Source organism: Alosa alosa, chromosome 1 (genome assembly GCF_017589495.1).
Source record: "Alosa alosa isolate M-15738 ecotype Scorff River chromosome 1, AALO_Geno_1.1, whole genome shotgun sequence".
NCBI lineage: Eukaryota > Metazoa > Chordata > Actinopteri > Clupeiformes > Clupeidae > Alosa > Alosa alosa.
The window spans coordinates 42,378,110-42,395,627 of NC_063189.1; the positions used below are offsets into that span (position 1 = coordinate 42,378,110).

The 17,518-nt window shown below is 42.3% G+C and overlaps 2 protein-coding genes and 1 pseudogene across 4 annotated transcripts; all 3 read right to left on the reverse strand.

Annotated features, from left to right (window-relative positions):
* Positions 1-1,636: 1,636 nt before the first annotated feature.
* On the reverse strand, positions 1,637-7,501 carry homeza (homeobox and leucine zipper encoding a). 3 transcript variants are annotated; one of them, XM_048254686.1, is made up of 3 exons: positions 7,004-7,500; positions 5,569-5,672; positions 1,637-5,167 (listed from the first exon to the last, which is right to left on the reverse strand). In XM_048254686.1, the coding sequence occupies exon 3, from the start codon at positions 5,128-5,130 to the stop codon at positions 3,076-3,078; it is 2,055 nt and encodes a 684-aa protein (XP_048110643.1). In that variant the 5' UTR covers positions 5,131-5,167; positions 5,569-5,672; positions 7,004-7,500; the 3' UTR covers positions 1,637-3,075. The 3 variants fall into 3 exon arrangements, with proteins under 3 accessions (XP_048110643.1, XP_048110652.1, XP_048110662.1); XM_048254695.1 differs by lacking the exon at positions 7,004-7,500 and adding an exon at positions 6,775-6,968; XM_048254705.1 differs by lacking the exon at positions 5,569-5,672 and having other exon boundaries at positions 7,004-7,501.
* A 184-nt stretch (positions 7,502-7,685) lies between these two features.
* On the reverse strand, positions 7,686-12,956 carry dhrs1 (dehydrogenase/reductase (SDR family) member 1). Its single transcript, XM_048254899.1, has 9 exons — positions 12,798-12,956; positions 12,180-12,323; positions 10,679-10,822; positions 10,361-10,440; positions 9,840-9,972; positions 9,101-9,244; positions 8,918-8,987; positions 8,344-8,424; positions 7,686-8,239 (listed from the first exon to the last, which is right to left on the reverse strand). The coding sequence occupies exons 2-9, from the start codon at positions 12,321-12,323 to the stop codon at positions 8,103-8,105; spliced, it is 933 nt and encodes a 310-aa protein (XP_048110856.1). The 5' UTR covers positions 12,798-12,956; the 3' UTR covers positions 7,686-8,102.
* Positions 12,957-13,494: 538 nt separating this feature from the next.
* Positions 13,495-17,087, reverse strand: LOC125302131 (annotated as a pseudogene).
* Between the last annotated feature and the right edge of the window lie 431 nt (positions 17,088-17,518).

A 17,518-nucleotide genomic window follows, 5' to 3' on the forward strand; every position in this document is an offset into this window, starting at 1 on the left:
GTGCTAATGCCACCCAAAAGTGAAAAATCACACATGTCGTCAACATTTTTTAGGACTTTGGTGACCCACCTCTCACCCAAACAGTAAGGAATGTTGATTCTGCCTCCAGAATTGTGTAGTACAGACTACAATGAACTACCACACCAGTTTCCACTTCTACCACTATTAGAACAGACGTTATGGGCTTCCAAAAATGGCAAAAGATGAAATGTGAAATTCCAATGTGTCAATTACGGCCGTGGCACCCGAAATTCAAATGGACGCCACGGGCAAACTGTTTGAGATATTGACCTGAAACTTCAGATTCCCTCGTTTGGTAACATAAGGCATATTTTCACTAACCTGACTCTAGCCAGATAAATTTTGTTCTGCTTAGCTCCGCCTAGCTTCACTCACATCCATCTGGGGACTCTTCCATTGAGTGATTTCTGCAACCGATTTTATGGTACAGCCAATCAGGACGTAGGGCCGGAGTTTCATAGATGTGACATACCGTAGAAGCGACTGTGAGACTGTTATTAGCGTCATGGGTTGGCTTCGATGTGAGTGGTTGAAGTAGCACGTCAATAGATGACAGACAAGTGGCTTATTCAATCATATGCAAGCATTTTTCGATTAGGCCCAGCCTTCTGAAGCAACACTTCAATGGATCGGTTCCAGATGGATGAGTGGAGCTAGACGGAGCGAAATTCATCTGGCTAGGGTCAGGTTATATTTTCACCGCTTTTCAGCAAAATCTGAGAGGTACCATGTACATGATACCCCGATTTGGCTGTTTTGACTTGGAATGACCCAGACGCTAACGTGTTTGTACATATGCCCCAGACTGGCTTGACAGCAAATGAGGTTATGACCTTGTCTGAAAAATAAACAGATTCAACAACTCTGTCTTGGCAAATCCTGACCTGATTGGTAGGTTCAATGACCATAAAATACACACACAACATACATTGATTCAAAAGTTAACCCACTGGAACTAACCAATGCTAGGGATTCCACCGCAGAGTTACCTGTAAGGCCGACACATTTTGGCTTCTGTTCTTGAGAAGAGAAGTGCATGTTTTCCTAAATCTGAGGAGAGCTCTACAATAAATGCAGAGTCTGTCTACTATTAACAAACTCAACCTCCTTTTGCATTACTATTACAAAGTCATCTGAGTTTCCTATCTAGAGCCAAGGCCTTGCTGACAGTCACCTAAATAACTGGTAAGTATTACAAGAAGTCCTCTGAGCATTACTGATAGTACTTGTCAACACAAGTTAGGATTTCTGAGAGAAGGAATGAACTATCAATCTTGTTCTCCTCAAGAACAATTCATTTTGTGCTGTCCCTGATTACAGAGATGGTACTAGATTCTAGACTCATGCTTAACAGCTTATTGTGATGTAAAAGTTTTCTCATATGGTGTTGCCCTTTTAAGCAGCTGGCCCACATGTATAACCAGAAAGGAAATACTAATACGGGGTCTTTTCACATCAGTGCTTAAAATATGTAAACAGACTAAACTTATCTGTTTATGGCTACTTCAATAAATGTATTTAATAATGACAATTTAATAAAATATAAATATATTGGTTCTATATTCAGTATTCATTGTATGGTAAACATAAAACATAACAGACCAAATACAGACAGTGCATTCAGTCCAGTTTATTACACCAAAGAGCAACATTAGATTCATCTACTACAAAGAAAAAAAATACCTCAGTGAGGTTCATTTGACAGCAGATTCTACAAATGCTCAGCACATCACTTCAATTTGCCATCCTCATGAACTAAGATTACCACATTTCTAGTAATTGTTTACATGAATTAACCTCAAAAATGTATGGTATTGTAAGAAAGAACCAAACAATATTGCAATATTGATCTGCAACTTGGGTGAGAAATTGTAAAAGTGAATCACTAAGCACAGAATTGATGTGTTTATCATGTAATAGACTCTAATAGACACAAAACTATATACAATAAATAACCATCAGGCCTAAAGTTCAGTGGAATGCAATTAACCCCTAGGATGATATTCAAGAAATGTACAGTATTAATTAAAGCAGCACTAAAATGGACCAAAAACATTTTTGTCAAGGTCAAAGTGAATACCATGGTCAGCTCTAAATATGCATTTACTTTGTAACTTTGCAACCACTAGTATCAAAAGTTCCAGGTGTTTTCAGGGTTCTAAGAATTCACAGTAATTGATCAATTGATCACATGACAGGAAGGGAAGACTTAAATTCTGAGGCGTTTTCTGTGATCCAAAAAGTTATATTTCTCATAACGCAGACTCATACGTAAGGCACACGTTTATTTTTGCAGCTTAAATTCAAAGGGTATTTCATAGAAGAAAGAGTGCTTTGCACCTTTTTAGGGGTAGAAACAAGAACTTTCAGGGGGAAAGAACAACTATTAAAATAAGTAAAATAACAAAATATATTTTGATCTAAAGTTTGTCCATATAATCATCAGGGCTTGCACTAATCACTTCAAGTGCAAAATGTCTTCATAGGACTAGATGATTAATGGGACTGAATTGCTTGTCTTAGGAGTTGAAAGGAATGAGATCACACAAAGGTAAAAGTCCAAACTATCTCAGTCCTGCTATCTACAGAACTAATATACAGTACCTGGGTAGGACCAACCAGTGTGTTTAACACTCTAAATGTAGACTATATTAAGTTAATAGTAAACTGTAACAATTATTTGGGTCTAGCTCTAAAACAACAATAATACATACAACCAAAGAGTTACACAAATGTGTCAGGTAAAAGAAAACAGTGCACAGCAGATAATTTTGCCCATTCCTGACAGCACTGGCTTATTGTTTCAACCAGTTCAAAATAAGTAATGGACATATACAGCACTCATTCATTCTATATTCAATGAATCTTTTACTTGGAAGACCTAGAGGGCCACAGCAGCTTAGTACAGTAAAATTAATGCAGTATTGTCCAAAAGCTCAAAATGCATTTGCCTGACAAGCCCCTATCCCTGCATTGCTGGAGGAGAACAGACAGCCAAAAGAAAGAAGAAAAAAAAAATCAACCTGAACAGTTGGGCGGCCAAGGCCTGTATGGTCAGTCAGTAACACGGAGTTCAGAGGGCTTTGATTCTTGGTCCTGGGATGCAAACCAGTCACGCACCTGCTGGTAGCTCATCTTTGACTTCCGGCAGAGAGCATCCAGATCTTTCTCCTGCAGCACTCCTGTCTGCTGGTAATACAACTCGAGTGGTTTGATATCGGGAGAATCCGCTGCTGTTGCTGCTGCTGCCGATGCTTTGGTGGTGCTACCTCCTTGAGACTTGCGCTTGCGGCTACCGCCACCCCGAGAGCCCCCACAGCCATTGGTACCCGCTCCTCCTCCATTTTGCTGCAGTGCGATTTCTGCCAGTATCTGTTCTCGGAGGCCCTTTACCCACCGCAGCTGCCCGTTTTTCACGGCGTAGCGGGTGTCGCCAAACCACTGGATGACATCGGCACGAGGCAGGCCGGTGAGTTCGACCAGCTGGGTGTAGTCTTCGCTCGTGGGCCACTGACAGGAGAGGAAATGCTGCTTTAGCACATCTAGCTGCTCTTTTGTCTTGCGAGGACGGCCAGCTGCTGTGAGCTGAGGGGAGGAGGAAGGGCTGGAGGCAACTGGAGGGTTCACTTTGGCTGAGGATGTCACCTTTTGAGAAGGCGGGCCGCTGGTTGAAGACCGTTTGTGAGGTAATGCCGCAGAGGCTGGCGGAGGGGTGGCGGAGGGAGACGGGGACGAGGCATTGGTTGGCAGCGCTGTGGGCGCCTCTGGCTCAGAGGGCTCCCTGATCAACTTTAGGGGTTGGTCCTGGTCCCTTGGCACTTCCTCCTTGGCTTTCGGCTCCATGGGTTCGTCCTTCGGTATGCCAGCTGGCGGCTCATCTGCCGAATCTTCACTCTCTCCCTTCGTTATGGTGCCTTCACCAAAAGCCTCCAGGCGATTGGACAAGAAGTTCTTAAAGAAATCACTTTCCCTCGCACCATTACGGACCACCTTCCCACGAGGGAGCGCCTTAGGGTTGATCCCATTCACCTGGTCTCGCGGCTTGTGGGCCACTAGCGGTAGGGGCTGGAGCTGCTGAGATTCTGTCGGGGTGGCCGGCTGAGGCTCACCCTGACCTCCCTTAGGGGGCGAGGTAATGCCTGGTCCTGCACGGCCGTTCCTGAGCTGGTACCGGCTGTCACTGAACCACTTGCGGATATCGTTGCGGCTCAGCCCCGTCTCCTCTTGCAGGCGCCGCAGTTCTGCCTCATTGGGCCAGTTCTCTTGCAGGAAGCTGCTGCGGAGCAAGGCCAGTTGTGCTTTGGACTTCTTGTAGCGACCCTGCCTCTGTTGCTGAAGGCTGAGAGGAGACTCTGGGGTACCCGGAGAAGTGGCTGTGATGGCAGGTGTGTCCACTGGGTGGCGGTAATAATACGAGTCCTGTGGGGGTGGAAGGGAAGAGCGGAATTTTGGCACACTGGGAGGGTTTGGGGACTCTGGTTGATCATACCTGACTCTTTTTGCTGGGTTCTTCTGAGGAGAGCAATGGGTTGTAAATCCCTTCCTTATGTCCTTGTCCTCCTCAGTCTTCCCCTCATCCTCACACTTGCCGATGCGCTCTGGTCCTGCCAGCTTGCGCCGCGTCTCCTCTATCTCCTCGGAGGTCCAGCTGATGCCATACTTAATACGCTGCACCATGAACCAGACTTTAACCTTGTCTAGTGGCAGAGCACAGAGGCAAGCCAGCGTGCTCAGTTCTCGTGACGTAGGATATGGGAACACATTGAACGCTTGAACCAGCTCTGGGACAGTGTCCAGCTCTCGAGTTTGGTCGGACTGTGTCCACACCAGTTTGAGTCCCTCTGACACCAGAGGGAGGCAAACCACAGAGTTGTGGTTGGTGCTAAAGCTGACGACACCGCCACTGTCACCCCCATTGTGTTCTGCCACGGTGTGATCAGAGGGCGACCGGAGCTTGCCATTTGTGTTGTGATAATGGGAGGCTTTCAGCGGTCGAGGGCTGGTGTGCTTGCCGTCTCGCTCTTTGTTTGACAAGGATCCCTTGAGAGACTTTGCCTTCATGTTCCCATCCAGTCCAGTTTGTTTGTCAAAGTCGCCGTGTGTCTCCATCGGTGACGTGCCACCGTCTTCTCTTTTGTTTGTTTTCCTAGAGGTGGAAGAAAGAAAGAAAGTAAGGAAAAAAATAGTAGCAGAACATGTGATTGTAAAATAACCTCAACATATGACCAGCAATGGATTTTTTTTCTTCATGTTGTGAGTGACACAGATGTTTGGCTGAGTATAAAACGTCATTGTCACGCTGCCACATCCTTTGATGAGGAAGTCTCGCAGCCAACTTCTCACTTGAAATTTTACAGATCTAACAGCTGTGTCCCCTCCCCCTCGCCTCCTGACCATCCCACCATGAAACCGCTTGTAACCCTCTCTCTATGCTTCCCACCCCTCCCCCACTTTCACCAGACTATGGGGGACAGACTTTATTGGGTACAGGGTGGATTGGGGTAGAGTTGGGTGGGGGTCCCTTTGCTTGCCCCCGTCTTTGCTCACCCCTTTCCCAGGGCCTGTTTTGTCTCCCTTTCTCAGTCCACACTCGGCAAACGGTTCAGCATAACCTCTAGGGGGAGGAGGTGTGGTGCTTTTGGTCTTCCAGTCTGAATTCAAAAAGAGAAAGGGTTTTAAAACACAAACAGATCAATAGTTGGCTGTCTAAATATCTTGTCAACAGCTACAGGCAGATATGTGATGAACTCCTATTAAGGAGTTGCTCCTATTCATCAAAAGTAACTTGATCACTAGTAACCTACTTTAGTGTTTAACATCACACTATTTTGGCCGTTTGGAAAGCTAGAAGACCCCAACTTATTTTTGATACAAGTCTAGGCCTACATTATTTAGACAGAAGAAGCTCAACGAGACTGTGTCCTGTGCCACCTGGACTCTAAAATATTGTTATAACACAAGCAAGTCAACTCTTCTTGGCTAGTTGACCTACTAACAAGCTGTAGGCCTACATGAATTGAAAATGGCCAAAATGTCCTGTGTAACGACATCAACACATACATCTCATTATTCATTCATACACCTGCTACATTCATTCATATTCAACGAATTGTAGGCTACCAACTCGCATGACAAACAGAAAGCTCAAACTCTCTTGTATGGATGAGGAGTTAACGTTAAACCCTAACTTAGTCTAACCTGTAACTGCATCCCTCCATTAAAAAGGGAAGTTAATCAATATAATAATTTTACTGAGAAGTTTACAGTTGAACAATATTCAAGGAGTGAAACAAACCAAGTGCTGTTGGTCTACAATTTAAGTAAAGCTTTGACCACGTTCACTGCATGAAAAGCGTGTCATATATTTTACATCAATTCGATTTGTTTACGCTTTCTAGCCAGCCATTAACTAAACCAGAATTCTGCCAAAGACATGCGCGTTTTCTTCACTTTAGTAATCTTTTCGCCACTTGGTCCGGTGTTTAAACAATAAATGACAACAACAATGGCAAACGTCACTTGATAATGGCATCTGGGATTCGTAAAACATATCACTGCATTTGAGGCAGGTGTAACTGTTTTCCATGATTTTAATTCAAATTGAGATAGCCAGCCAACGAGTTTACAGTTTCACGCTGCTCTAAAGCTAGCTAATAACAGCGCATTGCTAAGCTAAGCTTTAGAAGTTTGACGCAGTTGGCAAATGAGGTTGTGTTAACAAATTGTATCAAAGCTAATTAAAATTAACTTTACCGTCCGTCTGGGTCGAACATTTCTAAACGCTTTCCTGAGAGAGCACTTAACTTCGTGTGTATCCAACAAAGACAGTGGCACCCTTTTAAATGTCTATGACAATACATCCCATCGATCTCGCAAACTTGGTCTTTGTGGCGTAGTAACTAGTGCCTGTGGTCCGAAACGGCACAGGCGCAGTGCCACAGACACGCTTCAGTACCACCTACAAAAAAAAAAACGAACTTACCTCAAAATAAATCAGCCTTTTCACTCTGTAAAGTCCTAACAGTGTGGACTATTCTTCGTCTCCGTAATCCAAGTAGTTAACAGTGATGAAGACAATGCTGCTGCCGCTGTCTGACCCTTATGTCGCTTGCCCTCTTCGAACCTTTTCCCCGAGCGATTGTCTCGGACAATAATTCCAGTGTCCTCCACACCAGATAAAAGATAATCTGAACAAACTTAATCTAATACTTCACTGTTCTGTGCATTTCATTGAGAGCACAGCTTCGTTAAAGCTACAAACACATTTTATCTCAAGTGTGTTAATATTAACTACACGTATTGTTTAGCAGCCCTTTGGTCCGTTGCGCTTTTGTTCTGGCAATCCCAAACTGTTTTTCCCCCTGTCCGGCCAAATCGAGGCTAGGCAGAGAATCAGGAAACTCACAGCCTAGGCCCCGTATCGCCTTCAGTGACGAAGCTAAGGGTGTGTGCCAGCCCATGCTGGGCAAGACGAGGATTGGATGAACTAGGGCAGTGGCAGGAATGGTCATTCGATTTAAGACGAATCCTTTCAACTTGCGTAGTCTGTCGCCATCTTCGCCAGGTTCACCTTAAAAAAATGGTTGTGTCAAAAGCTTTCTTCGTTTATTGCTGACGACAAAATAGTGATACAAAAAAAAAAAAAAAAAAAACAGAGCAAATGATTTTCTTAATTTCCCACTTTTATTTTTCGGCATTATACGAGTAGGCTACAACTGACAAAAATTGTAGGCCTAATAGGTGAATTCTGAGATCTGTAGGCTAGCCATACAGCAAATTCTTATATCAAACTTTATGGGTAAGCCTAGGTTTTCTGTAGAAGGCACAACTTGGGAGGTAGCCTATAGTGTTGCATTGTTATAATATCTCCAAAATCATGTGATAATAAAAAGTTGTTGCTGTTGAGCAAGATGATTACTTCATATTGAAAAAAACATACAAATTAGAAAACTGAACATGTCCTTCCATTTCACCATATGAGAATGTGCACACAACATGAAAATGAACAAAAAGTATTAGTATTGCACTTAATAAATTCAGTCAACAATCCCAATTGTAGTTTTACACCACCATGTGTTCACTTAGAAACGTCCACTTGCTAGTGTGAGGATGAATCGAGGTACACGAAGGAATGACGGAGTGATGGAGGACAGCCAAGACAGGTAGGGCACCTGAGTCAACGCAAACTTCAAGGATGTGTAGTCAAGTACATTGCGTCCTGAAACGGTCAGTGTTGGAGGAAAGAAAACATGCTTTAAAATAATGCTATAGCAGGTTGCCCTAAAGCAAGGTAACTGATATTCAACATAAAATTAATATTACCATCAACATCCTTTAGGTTGTAACGTCTCGCCAGGTCACACGTCATTAGAACCTTTCCCGTGAGGGACATCAGATTTTGATCTTGATGACGAAGAGGAAAATGCATTAATACATATTGATAGATAGATAAACCCATCTATCCTGATCCTGATCTATCCTATATTTCCCCCAATTTATCCTGGGGGAAAGGTAGGCATCCAGTAACTTATGACACACACACACACACACATACAGAGCTGTGAGTTTATTTACAAAGAAATAATCCCATTTTCTTTAGTTTGGTGATGACGCTATATTATTCTGCTCTTAAGGTAGCTGCTAATACACTGCACATATTTATATCTCATTTATACCACTCTAAACCACCTTATGTAAATCAACTGTATACTACTGTCTACACGGCACTATATTTATTGTCCTGTCTATGCACCACCTGCCTATACTTTGTATATCACATTGCACTTTTCTGTTTTTTTTTGCACTTCTGGTTAGATGCAAACTGCCTTTCGTTGTCATAGTACTCTGCACAATGACAATAAAGTTGAATCTAATCTAATCTAATCTTACACCTTACCTTTGGCCAACTCAACAATGCATCTGCCACTTAGCTCTGTAGTCTCTCCATTTTCAAACACATCTTTGAACTGTTAGAGGAAAAGAAAACAAATATTAAAGATTCTGCAATGTGACTTTAATGCTTGGCCTTCCACATAACACATTGGGAGTTAATGGCCACCTGCCAATCAGGCTGCCTTACCTTTGGGTCAACCCCGAGAGGTTGATCTTTCTCGAGTACCATCTTAGAGATCATTTCAGTCTGCACTGCGCCTGGCCACAGACTCACGGACGCCACTCCTCTGCTCTTAAGCTCCACTGCAGTGTCTGCCGCAAGCCTGTCACACTGTCACAAAGAAGCAGTACAAAACACATGTGGATGAAGTCAACTCAAAGTGCAGGCTGTCTGTCTAACAGCCATTTCACCCCTGATAATTGCAATATACAGCAAAACTAGCAGGGTGTCAATTTATTTTCATCAAATCACTTTCTCCCAGATACTTGTGATGCGCATTGGAGAATACACCATCTACTGTACATACATACAAATACATTACACACACACACACACACACATACATGTTGTAAGCCTGACTATTGCTCCAAGCCCAGTTTTTGCACAGTGAATATGGATCAGGCTCCTTCAAGATAAGACAGACATACTTTTTGCTGCATGCATACTGATAGCAGATTAGCAAGCAATCAGATAGCAAATTTATTCTGAGAAGGAAAAAGAAATCCTCATAAATAAATATTTTTTTGACAAAAAACAAAAATTAAATTCCCATCACGGTTAGATTTTTCATCATTGTTTACATTGTGAAAAGATGAATTTTAGATATCTTCTTCCTCATCTTTACCTGGGGTGCTAATAAATGTAGAGGGCGCTGTATATGCGCTAATAATAATTAAAAAAATATATAGTAGGCAGATGGACTCACAGCAGCCTTGCCAACTCCATAGGGAACATTGAAGAGATAGCGCAGTCCTCCCATGGAGGAGATCATAATGATTAGGCCCTTTCCCTGGGCCACCATCAGTCTGGCAGCATAGACAGAGCAAAAGTAGTGGCCTCTGCAGAGTTTAAGAATAAGTATTGACTACTTCAGAAAGAGAGAGAGAGGATGCACTATGGTCTTTAATAAGGTCAGTAAAGTAAGATTCCTTCGTGTGGCCATAGTGGATCACATTATCAAAAAGCAGGAGATGATGTCTCACAACAGAGTTGATTTGTAGTATTGAGAGGTACCATCTCCTCATATGACCGTAGTGAATCACATTATCTAGAGGTGATGTCTCACAACAGAGTTGATTTGTAGTATTGAGAGGTACCATCTCTTCATATGACCATAGTGAATCACATTATCTAGAGGTAATGTTGTTAAACAATAAAGGTCATTTTGTAGTATTAAGGGGTGCCATTTACCGTCATCATATTATTATTGTTGACTAAATACAATACCTCAGTCCTGTGTTGTTAATTGTATCCCACATGGATGGATCAGTTTCCCAGAATTTCTTTCCCATGTTGTCAAATATCACCTGTAATATGAATCACTCTTGAAACCATTGAACAGTTACCAATAGTTACTACTGTATACTGAACATGCCAATGCACTGTATTAATATTATCCAAAGTAGTCACACTTTATTTATTTTTTTAGCAGATTGGGTAAAAGTGTCTTACATTTGGTATATGGAGGTCCTCTAAGCCTAAAGGTCACTTTTGGGTAGAAGTGCCTCACATTTGATATATGGAAGCCCCTCCAGTGTTTCTTACCTGTACTCCAGCATAGGCGTTGTTTACCAACATGTCCAATCTGCCATTTTGCTCCTCTTTTATTCTTTCAAAGAGTGCCTCAATGTCACCCTCTTTTGAGGAATCACATATCACTGGTATACAATTGCCTCCTCTTTCTTTGACCTGTGAAATTGTAGAGTAGCCAAGTCAGTGTTTCTCAACCAGGGTGCCGCGACACCCTGTGGTGCCGTCCGGCATCCTCAAGGGTGCCACAGAAACGTGGCAGACACTAGGCTGATAAAATGAAATTGAAATGAATTAATGCATAATTTTGGAATCTTTCTTCTAGCTTTATCACACAGTTAAGTAAGTGGAGGCCACATCAGAGAAAATAGTTCAGATTATTTTTTCTAACGTTGAAGCTGCAATCATGGTTTGGAACGTAGCCTGTATGACATCTACAAATATTTACAGTCAGCGCTCAATAGTGGATTAGTTGTCATAGCGTTGTGTCGCTGTTAATTAGCCAGCAACATGGACAGGTTTTTGAAAAGAAAAGCTCCAGAGTCTTAACATCATCTTCTTCATCGTGTGGTCATTCAGTGAAGGAGGTAGAGACCTAGCAAGACTAAGAAACGACAGTATGATGACAATTACCTCACGTTCGGATTCATCTTCCAGGGTTGTGTAGTATCGCGTTACAAGTAGCCTAATGCACATGAGTAAAAAAGTATTTTTTTCGAGGAACGGCAACTTTCCATATCCCTTTTTCAAAACTGTACTTCTACTTTCACTCAAGTACTTTTTTGAGCAAGTAATATACTCTTTACTCTGCTACATTTTCAATTGCCTTTCGTTACGAGTAGGCCTACAAGTTTATTATCGGAGGAGAAAGTATCTTGAGGGAGAAAAGCGCACCCCTCCCTCGGTGCACAACGGCGTGGGAGAAAAGAAACAGGGCTTCAGAATGCATCGTTACGTTGCCCCGCGATTATAAAAGTAATGACTGGCCTAACCATGTTGTAGCAGCCTACTACACTACTACTACTCTATATATGAGAGTGGACCAGGAGCTCTATGTGTGTAAGTAATCCATTCCTACAAGAATAGAGCGGTTGTGTGCATCGTCTCAGACCCAAGTCTCTCACTGAGTAAGTCACACTCCTGTGTCTGTGTGTGTGTGTGTGTGTGTGTGCGCGCGTGTTGTAGTATGTTACATGCGTTATGCTTTTGTTGGTCTTCAGAGACAGTGTGTGTATTCTAATGATAATCTACATTGAAAAAAAAAAGTTTTTCATTCATGATTGAAAAAAGGTTGAGAAACACTGGCCTAAGTAAAGGTAGCCTACAGTCATCTGTACCTAAGTGTCTCGAAACATGACTCAATTTCACTATCCATTTTTAGTTATGCAATATGCCTAACATGATACATTTTAAATAACTTTATTGTATAAATGACAATTAAAGCACACAGATCTGCCCATGGCCTTTGTACTCTGTAGGTGTACTATGCAACATGGAGTCTGGCCATGCCCCTCACCTCAGCTGCAGTGTGCTTCAAGGTGTTCTCCTGGCGACCAGTGATATACACTGTGGCTCCAGCTTCTGATAACTGCAAAGCGATACCTCTACCGATACCCCTTGAGGCTCCCGTTACCAAACAAATCCACCCAGACAGCGCCATCTAGTGGATGGAAAAATACTGTGTGAGGCAGAACTGGACTAATCTGAATTAAACAGCGCCAACATGGGGAAGCGCGAGCCTATCGCATTTCGTTGCTAATTTATGTGCTCGCCTTTTGTACCGTTATGCAAGTTCATTTACGTAATTTTCTAATGCACTGTAGAGTGTAGACATACCTAAATTAACAAATCAGGACTTCAAATTACGCTAACAACAACATAGGCCAACAACAAAAGCTGGGACTGACTGACTGACTGAAAACACTGAAACAAACACAAATCTAACATTGTCTGATTTGTACAAGCATGAACGATTGAGGAATGTTCAGAAAGCCTACGTGAGTTATACACACTAACGATACTTACATGCAGATGGTGACAAATTCTGCATGACATTCATTCGCCTCAATAATGCTCCTAACCTAACTAACTTGAGGCTACATTAAACAAGTAGGCTAGCCATACAAGCTCTTACCGTCGTCAACTAGTCGATCAAATTTTAGGCTACTTCTGATTCCTCAGTAGGCTACTGTTCCAAAATGCGCAATCAGAGATGACTAAACAGAATAGGCTTGTCATTGCTTTTTGCCAGAACTACATAACTGTGTGGAAGTTCACCACTGATAAGCAAACACCACAGCCCGCCTCTCTACCGTAACATTTGTAATAAGGCCGCTACATTTATTGCAATGAACATTGGATTATCTTCAGATGAAATTGGCACTGATTCATTGTTGACTGTAAGATGCTGCGACACACACACGAACAACAAAAGTTTTCATTTGGATTTAATATCCCAGTGTCTACTACAGTCATTACATCTTTTACAAACTTTACAGTGATTTTTGTCATTTGTTCTGAGTCTGCCTAAGTTTGACCTCTGATCCCATGGCAGGTCCTTCCACTAGTGTTTGATGGAGTTGTGAAGATTATTTGTACCCATATTTAGTGGACAAATTTTAACAACCGAATTGGTGCCAGATACACTGAAGAAGGACAACATTCCTGCCTTGTAGTCTAGGTAAACGCCTACTCTTCCTGAGTTCACATTTGTAGGAAGAGATAGGACCGTTTCTATGTTATTGTGCCAGAATGAATGGGCTTTACTGGACAGGCTTAGTGTCCAGGACTTGTCATTGTGGCCGAGGCCACTTTCATGTCCCTTCCCTTTCCTAGTGATTTCTCTGTAGGACGTACACTCCTATGCACAGTCCATGCCGCTCTGTCCACTCTGCCTCCCAGTAATGGCATCCTCTCATGGCCTCCTGGCAAAGCACCTGGGGTCGCATGTCAAACCTCTCAGAGTTGTCCGTGGAGAGCAGAGTCAGACTCCCACCGGTCACCTTTGTGTTACCTTCACACAGGTACAGGCTTTTGTTGGCCGTCTTGGGGTCAAGAGTCGGCTGACAAGCCACTGTAGATGACAAAGTGAGTTACATATAATATATATATAATATGTGTTAATTCATGCTCAATACAAATGCATGAAGTGCAGTCAGTAAAACATACTGAAATGTGTTGACCATCTAATGACAATAGTGGCCTGTGCATAAAACATTATCTCAAATGGTATAAATAAATACACACCCTGTAACATCTCCTCTCGGATCCATTTCCCCTCAATAAGGCGCACTTGATTAACTACACAGACAGAAAAGAGTGAAATTATAGGTTGTTGTAAAGAAAACAGACAAAATAACTGCGATTAAGCAATCAGATGTGGTGGTAGCACCTATTCTTGTGATGATCCTTAATTCCTTCCGGCATACGTCGTTTAGTTTGTCTTTCAGGTTTGCGACAGATGCTGTCACACATCCAAAAGAGGTGTATGTATTGAGAGCAATGTTGGTGTTATCCCGGAGTGTTTTGCATGCAGGGAGACAGTCAAAGCCCTGAGAGGGTGTGTTTTGCAAAACAAAACAAATGTGTGAATATCTGAGGAAAGCGAACGACTGCTAATTTGTATATCAGGTGTCATATGTTATACCAAAGGAACAATTAATACAAAGGCCACATAGAGGGTGAAATGAAATGAAAAAGTGAAACCTGCAAAAAGAAGATGTGATCCTGTGTATGCGCAAGCTTTTCCAGCTCGGAGAGTCTCATCCGTAGCTCTGCTATCTCCTGTTCTAGCTTCCTCCGGACCCCCTCGGCCTGACTCCCCACCACCATGTCCTGGTCTCGGATCATCGCCTTCACCTCAGAGCGCCCTCTCTCAAGGGCCTGGATGAGCTCTGAGAATATGCTATCTGTGTCCTCGGTTGCTGCCAGGGCAGAGTTCTGTGAGGAGAGAGTGTCCAACAAACAGGTAGCTCAGAGAGGCCTGAGGTACACTACCAAGTGAGGTTACTGACCTATCCAGCTAACTTCTGACTAACCACTTATCTCTGAAAGAATATGTAACTTTTGGAACAAAAGATGTTCTTCATCTCATCCCCCACACACACACACACACATACAGACTCTCATACACACTTTCATTCGATACATTTACATTTTATAGATGGGACTCAAACAAATTTGAATACATACCGTGAGTGTAATCATAGTCCTCGCCAGATCTTGCACAGAATTTTCCTTCTCTCCTATCCTTTTCAGGACTCTCTTTTGGGTCTCACAAAGCTCCTTCTGAGTAAGCACACAGGCCAAGAATACATATTAACAGTAGAAATGAACAACGGATGCACATACTTTTTCTGATTCCATGTTTCTACCACATTTTCTTACAACATTTTGCCATGTGTATTGGGCAAGAGAAAATTAACATTAAATCAATATTTGCTAGGGGTATGAATAAGTCTGTACATGACTGTAATTACTTCTAGATGATTCATCTATGAGACATGCTCTCAATTACACTGCTGGAAAGCTTCATCATTTGAGCGTTGTCTGAAACATTCCAACTTTAGGGTTAATTCTTGACCACTTCATTAATCCAGAAATAGCATTAGACACAAACCTCCCTCTCACTCCTCTCTGCCTCTGGCAAGATGCTGTCATGTCCCTTTTAGTCTTTGTCATATTTAGTCATTCAAATATCATTTTTGTTAGTCAAGTTTTAGTCGACTAAAAGTCTCGTCATTTTAGTCTAGTTTTAGTCAAAAGAAAACTAAAGGTATCTTAGTCTTAGTCAGTTTTAGTCAACAAATTTTAGTCTTTTTTTTAGAACAAATTATTTTGATTTGATTATTTTGATTCGTAGACCAGTGTTTCTCAAAGTGTGGTCCGGGGATCACTGGTGGTCCGCAAGCTATCCCAAGTGGTCCACGAGCAGACGTGGTAAAATATAATATAGATGAGTTGTTTGCAATATAACTTGTATGTAAATCCAAACAGTTCTGCAACACTGTCTATGTAAGATATGCCAGTTTAAATCATACAGTATGAATCCTCTGACACAATAAGCAAAGTGCAAAGACAATAAGCAAGGTGGTTCAGTGAGTAGGCCTATTGTGTAGACTAATTATAGGCTACTGTTGAAGTAGGTCTAATCTTTTTTTTTTTTTTTTTTTTTTTTGCTAGGGTTAGTTAAGTGGTCCTGAAACTGAAAAAGTTTGAGAAACACTGTCGTAGGCCAAACTATTAATGTTTTACTCCTTCGCTAGATGGCGATATGCTTAAACACAACACATTCCCCAAACAGACTCTCCATCTTAGCCATAGCTAACTTGCTAGCGAACTTTCCATATTAGCTTACTTGCTAGCAAACTTTGCATCATCAGTCTAACTAGATGAATAGTTGACATTAAATGCGGAACATTTTCGTATGGACATTCTGGGGGATGTTAATTTGTATGAGAGAAGCTTCAACTTCTGGGTATGTAGCATTGTGGCATAAAGCTTAGGTAGTTAGCTTGCTAACTCTGGCAGAAATCTCCAGTGTTCTTGTTCCATGTAGTTTCGTGTTGAAGCCACAGGGTTGCAGCAGCAGCACGTAGACTAGCCTACAGGAAAGCTGTTGCGTATGAACTCATTCGGAATATTTTGAAAACATAGCAGCTAGATATTCTGTCTTCTGATTTTGTAGACGAACATAAAGGGAGATTTTATCTTAGTTTTTATTTCATGCAAAACATTTTAGTCTCGTCTTTTTTCGTCAACAATAATGCATCTTAAGATAGTCTTAGTCAGTGTTTCAGGACATTACTGCCGTCTCGTCATCGTCTCGTCTTAGTCATGAAAAAAAAGGTCGTTGACGAACATATTTCCTCGTCTCGTCTGACGAAATTAACACTACACTGGTAGCAGATACACTGTCGGTCAGTGCGACAGTAGAGCTCCAGTAAACTGTTGTGTTGGGGACAGAGCTTCTGCTGCAGCTTGCCAGTGGCGTTGACCAGCTTGTGCCTCTGGAAGGCAGAGGACAAGAGGTGAGGCTGGAGATGAAACTCACAGTAGGAGGCAAGGCACACAAGGCAGGACTTGACGGCTTTGTCCTTAGCCCCGGTGCAGGCGTCACAGTCCACATCACCCGGCTCGGCCATGCAGATGGCCAGAGGGTGAGGGCATGGAGTCTGGTTGGCCATGTTGGCCACTTCTCCACGACCTCAGCCAGCACGGTGTTCTTTCCAAGAAGAGGCATGGTTGTGAAGCCATGTCTACACTGGGGACAGCTGTGGACTCTCTGGTTGTCGTTCCAATAGGTTTTGATACAGCCCATGCAGTAGCTGTGTCCGCATGGAATGGTGACAGGTTCGGTCAGGAGATCAAAGCATATTGGGCAAGTGAAGTGGTCCTGATCCACAGCAATACTGGATGCTGCCATGTCTCCACTCTTATTGGAGTTAGTTTTGTTTTTCCTGAAGGGCTTTGAGTGAATCAGAAAGAATAGGAGCCTACTGAAACTGGGCTAGGGTCCAACCGTCTACACAGACAGACAGAAAGTGCAAAAGGAAAGGGAAGAGAAAGAGAAGAACTATTGAGGGGCAGTATTTTAATTAGATGTATTTGAAATGCGTATTTAATTAATTTTGCGTATTTTGTCATTGGTATTTTGCAGGATTGCAAAAAATCAAATGTAGTTTGTAACAAAATACTTTGAGGGATTGTATTTAGAGTATTTCAAATACTTAAGAAAAATCTGTAATTTATTTTGCAAATAAGCCGAAATTTCACCACTCAGGAATAAACAACCATGGAAATAGGCTATGCTTATCACCATTGTAAAAGATTTTGCCATATTTTCTGATGTTGGCA

Excerpts from the sequence above, each read along its gene's own strand:
- homeza (XM_048254705.1), bottom strand. The coding sequence starts at position 5,130 with ATGGAGACACACGGCGACTTTGACAAACAAACTGGACTGGATGGGAAC.
- dhrs1 (XM_048254899.1), bottom strand. The coding sequence starts at position 12,323 with ATGGCGCTGTCTGGGTGGATTTGTTTGGTAACGGGAGCCTCAAGGGGT. Across the intron at positions 9,245-9,839 it reads ATGGAGTTGGCAAGGCTGCT|TGTGACAGGCTTGCGGCAGA; the intron begins GTGAGTCCATCT and ends TCTTTGTGACAG. Across the intron at positions 8,988-9,100 it reads CTCTCGGGGTTGACCCAAAG|TTCAAAGATGTGTTTGAAAA; the intron begins GTAAGGCAGCCT and ends TTCCTCTAACAG.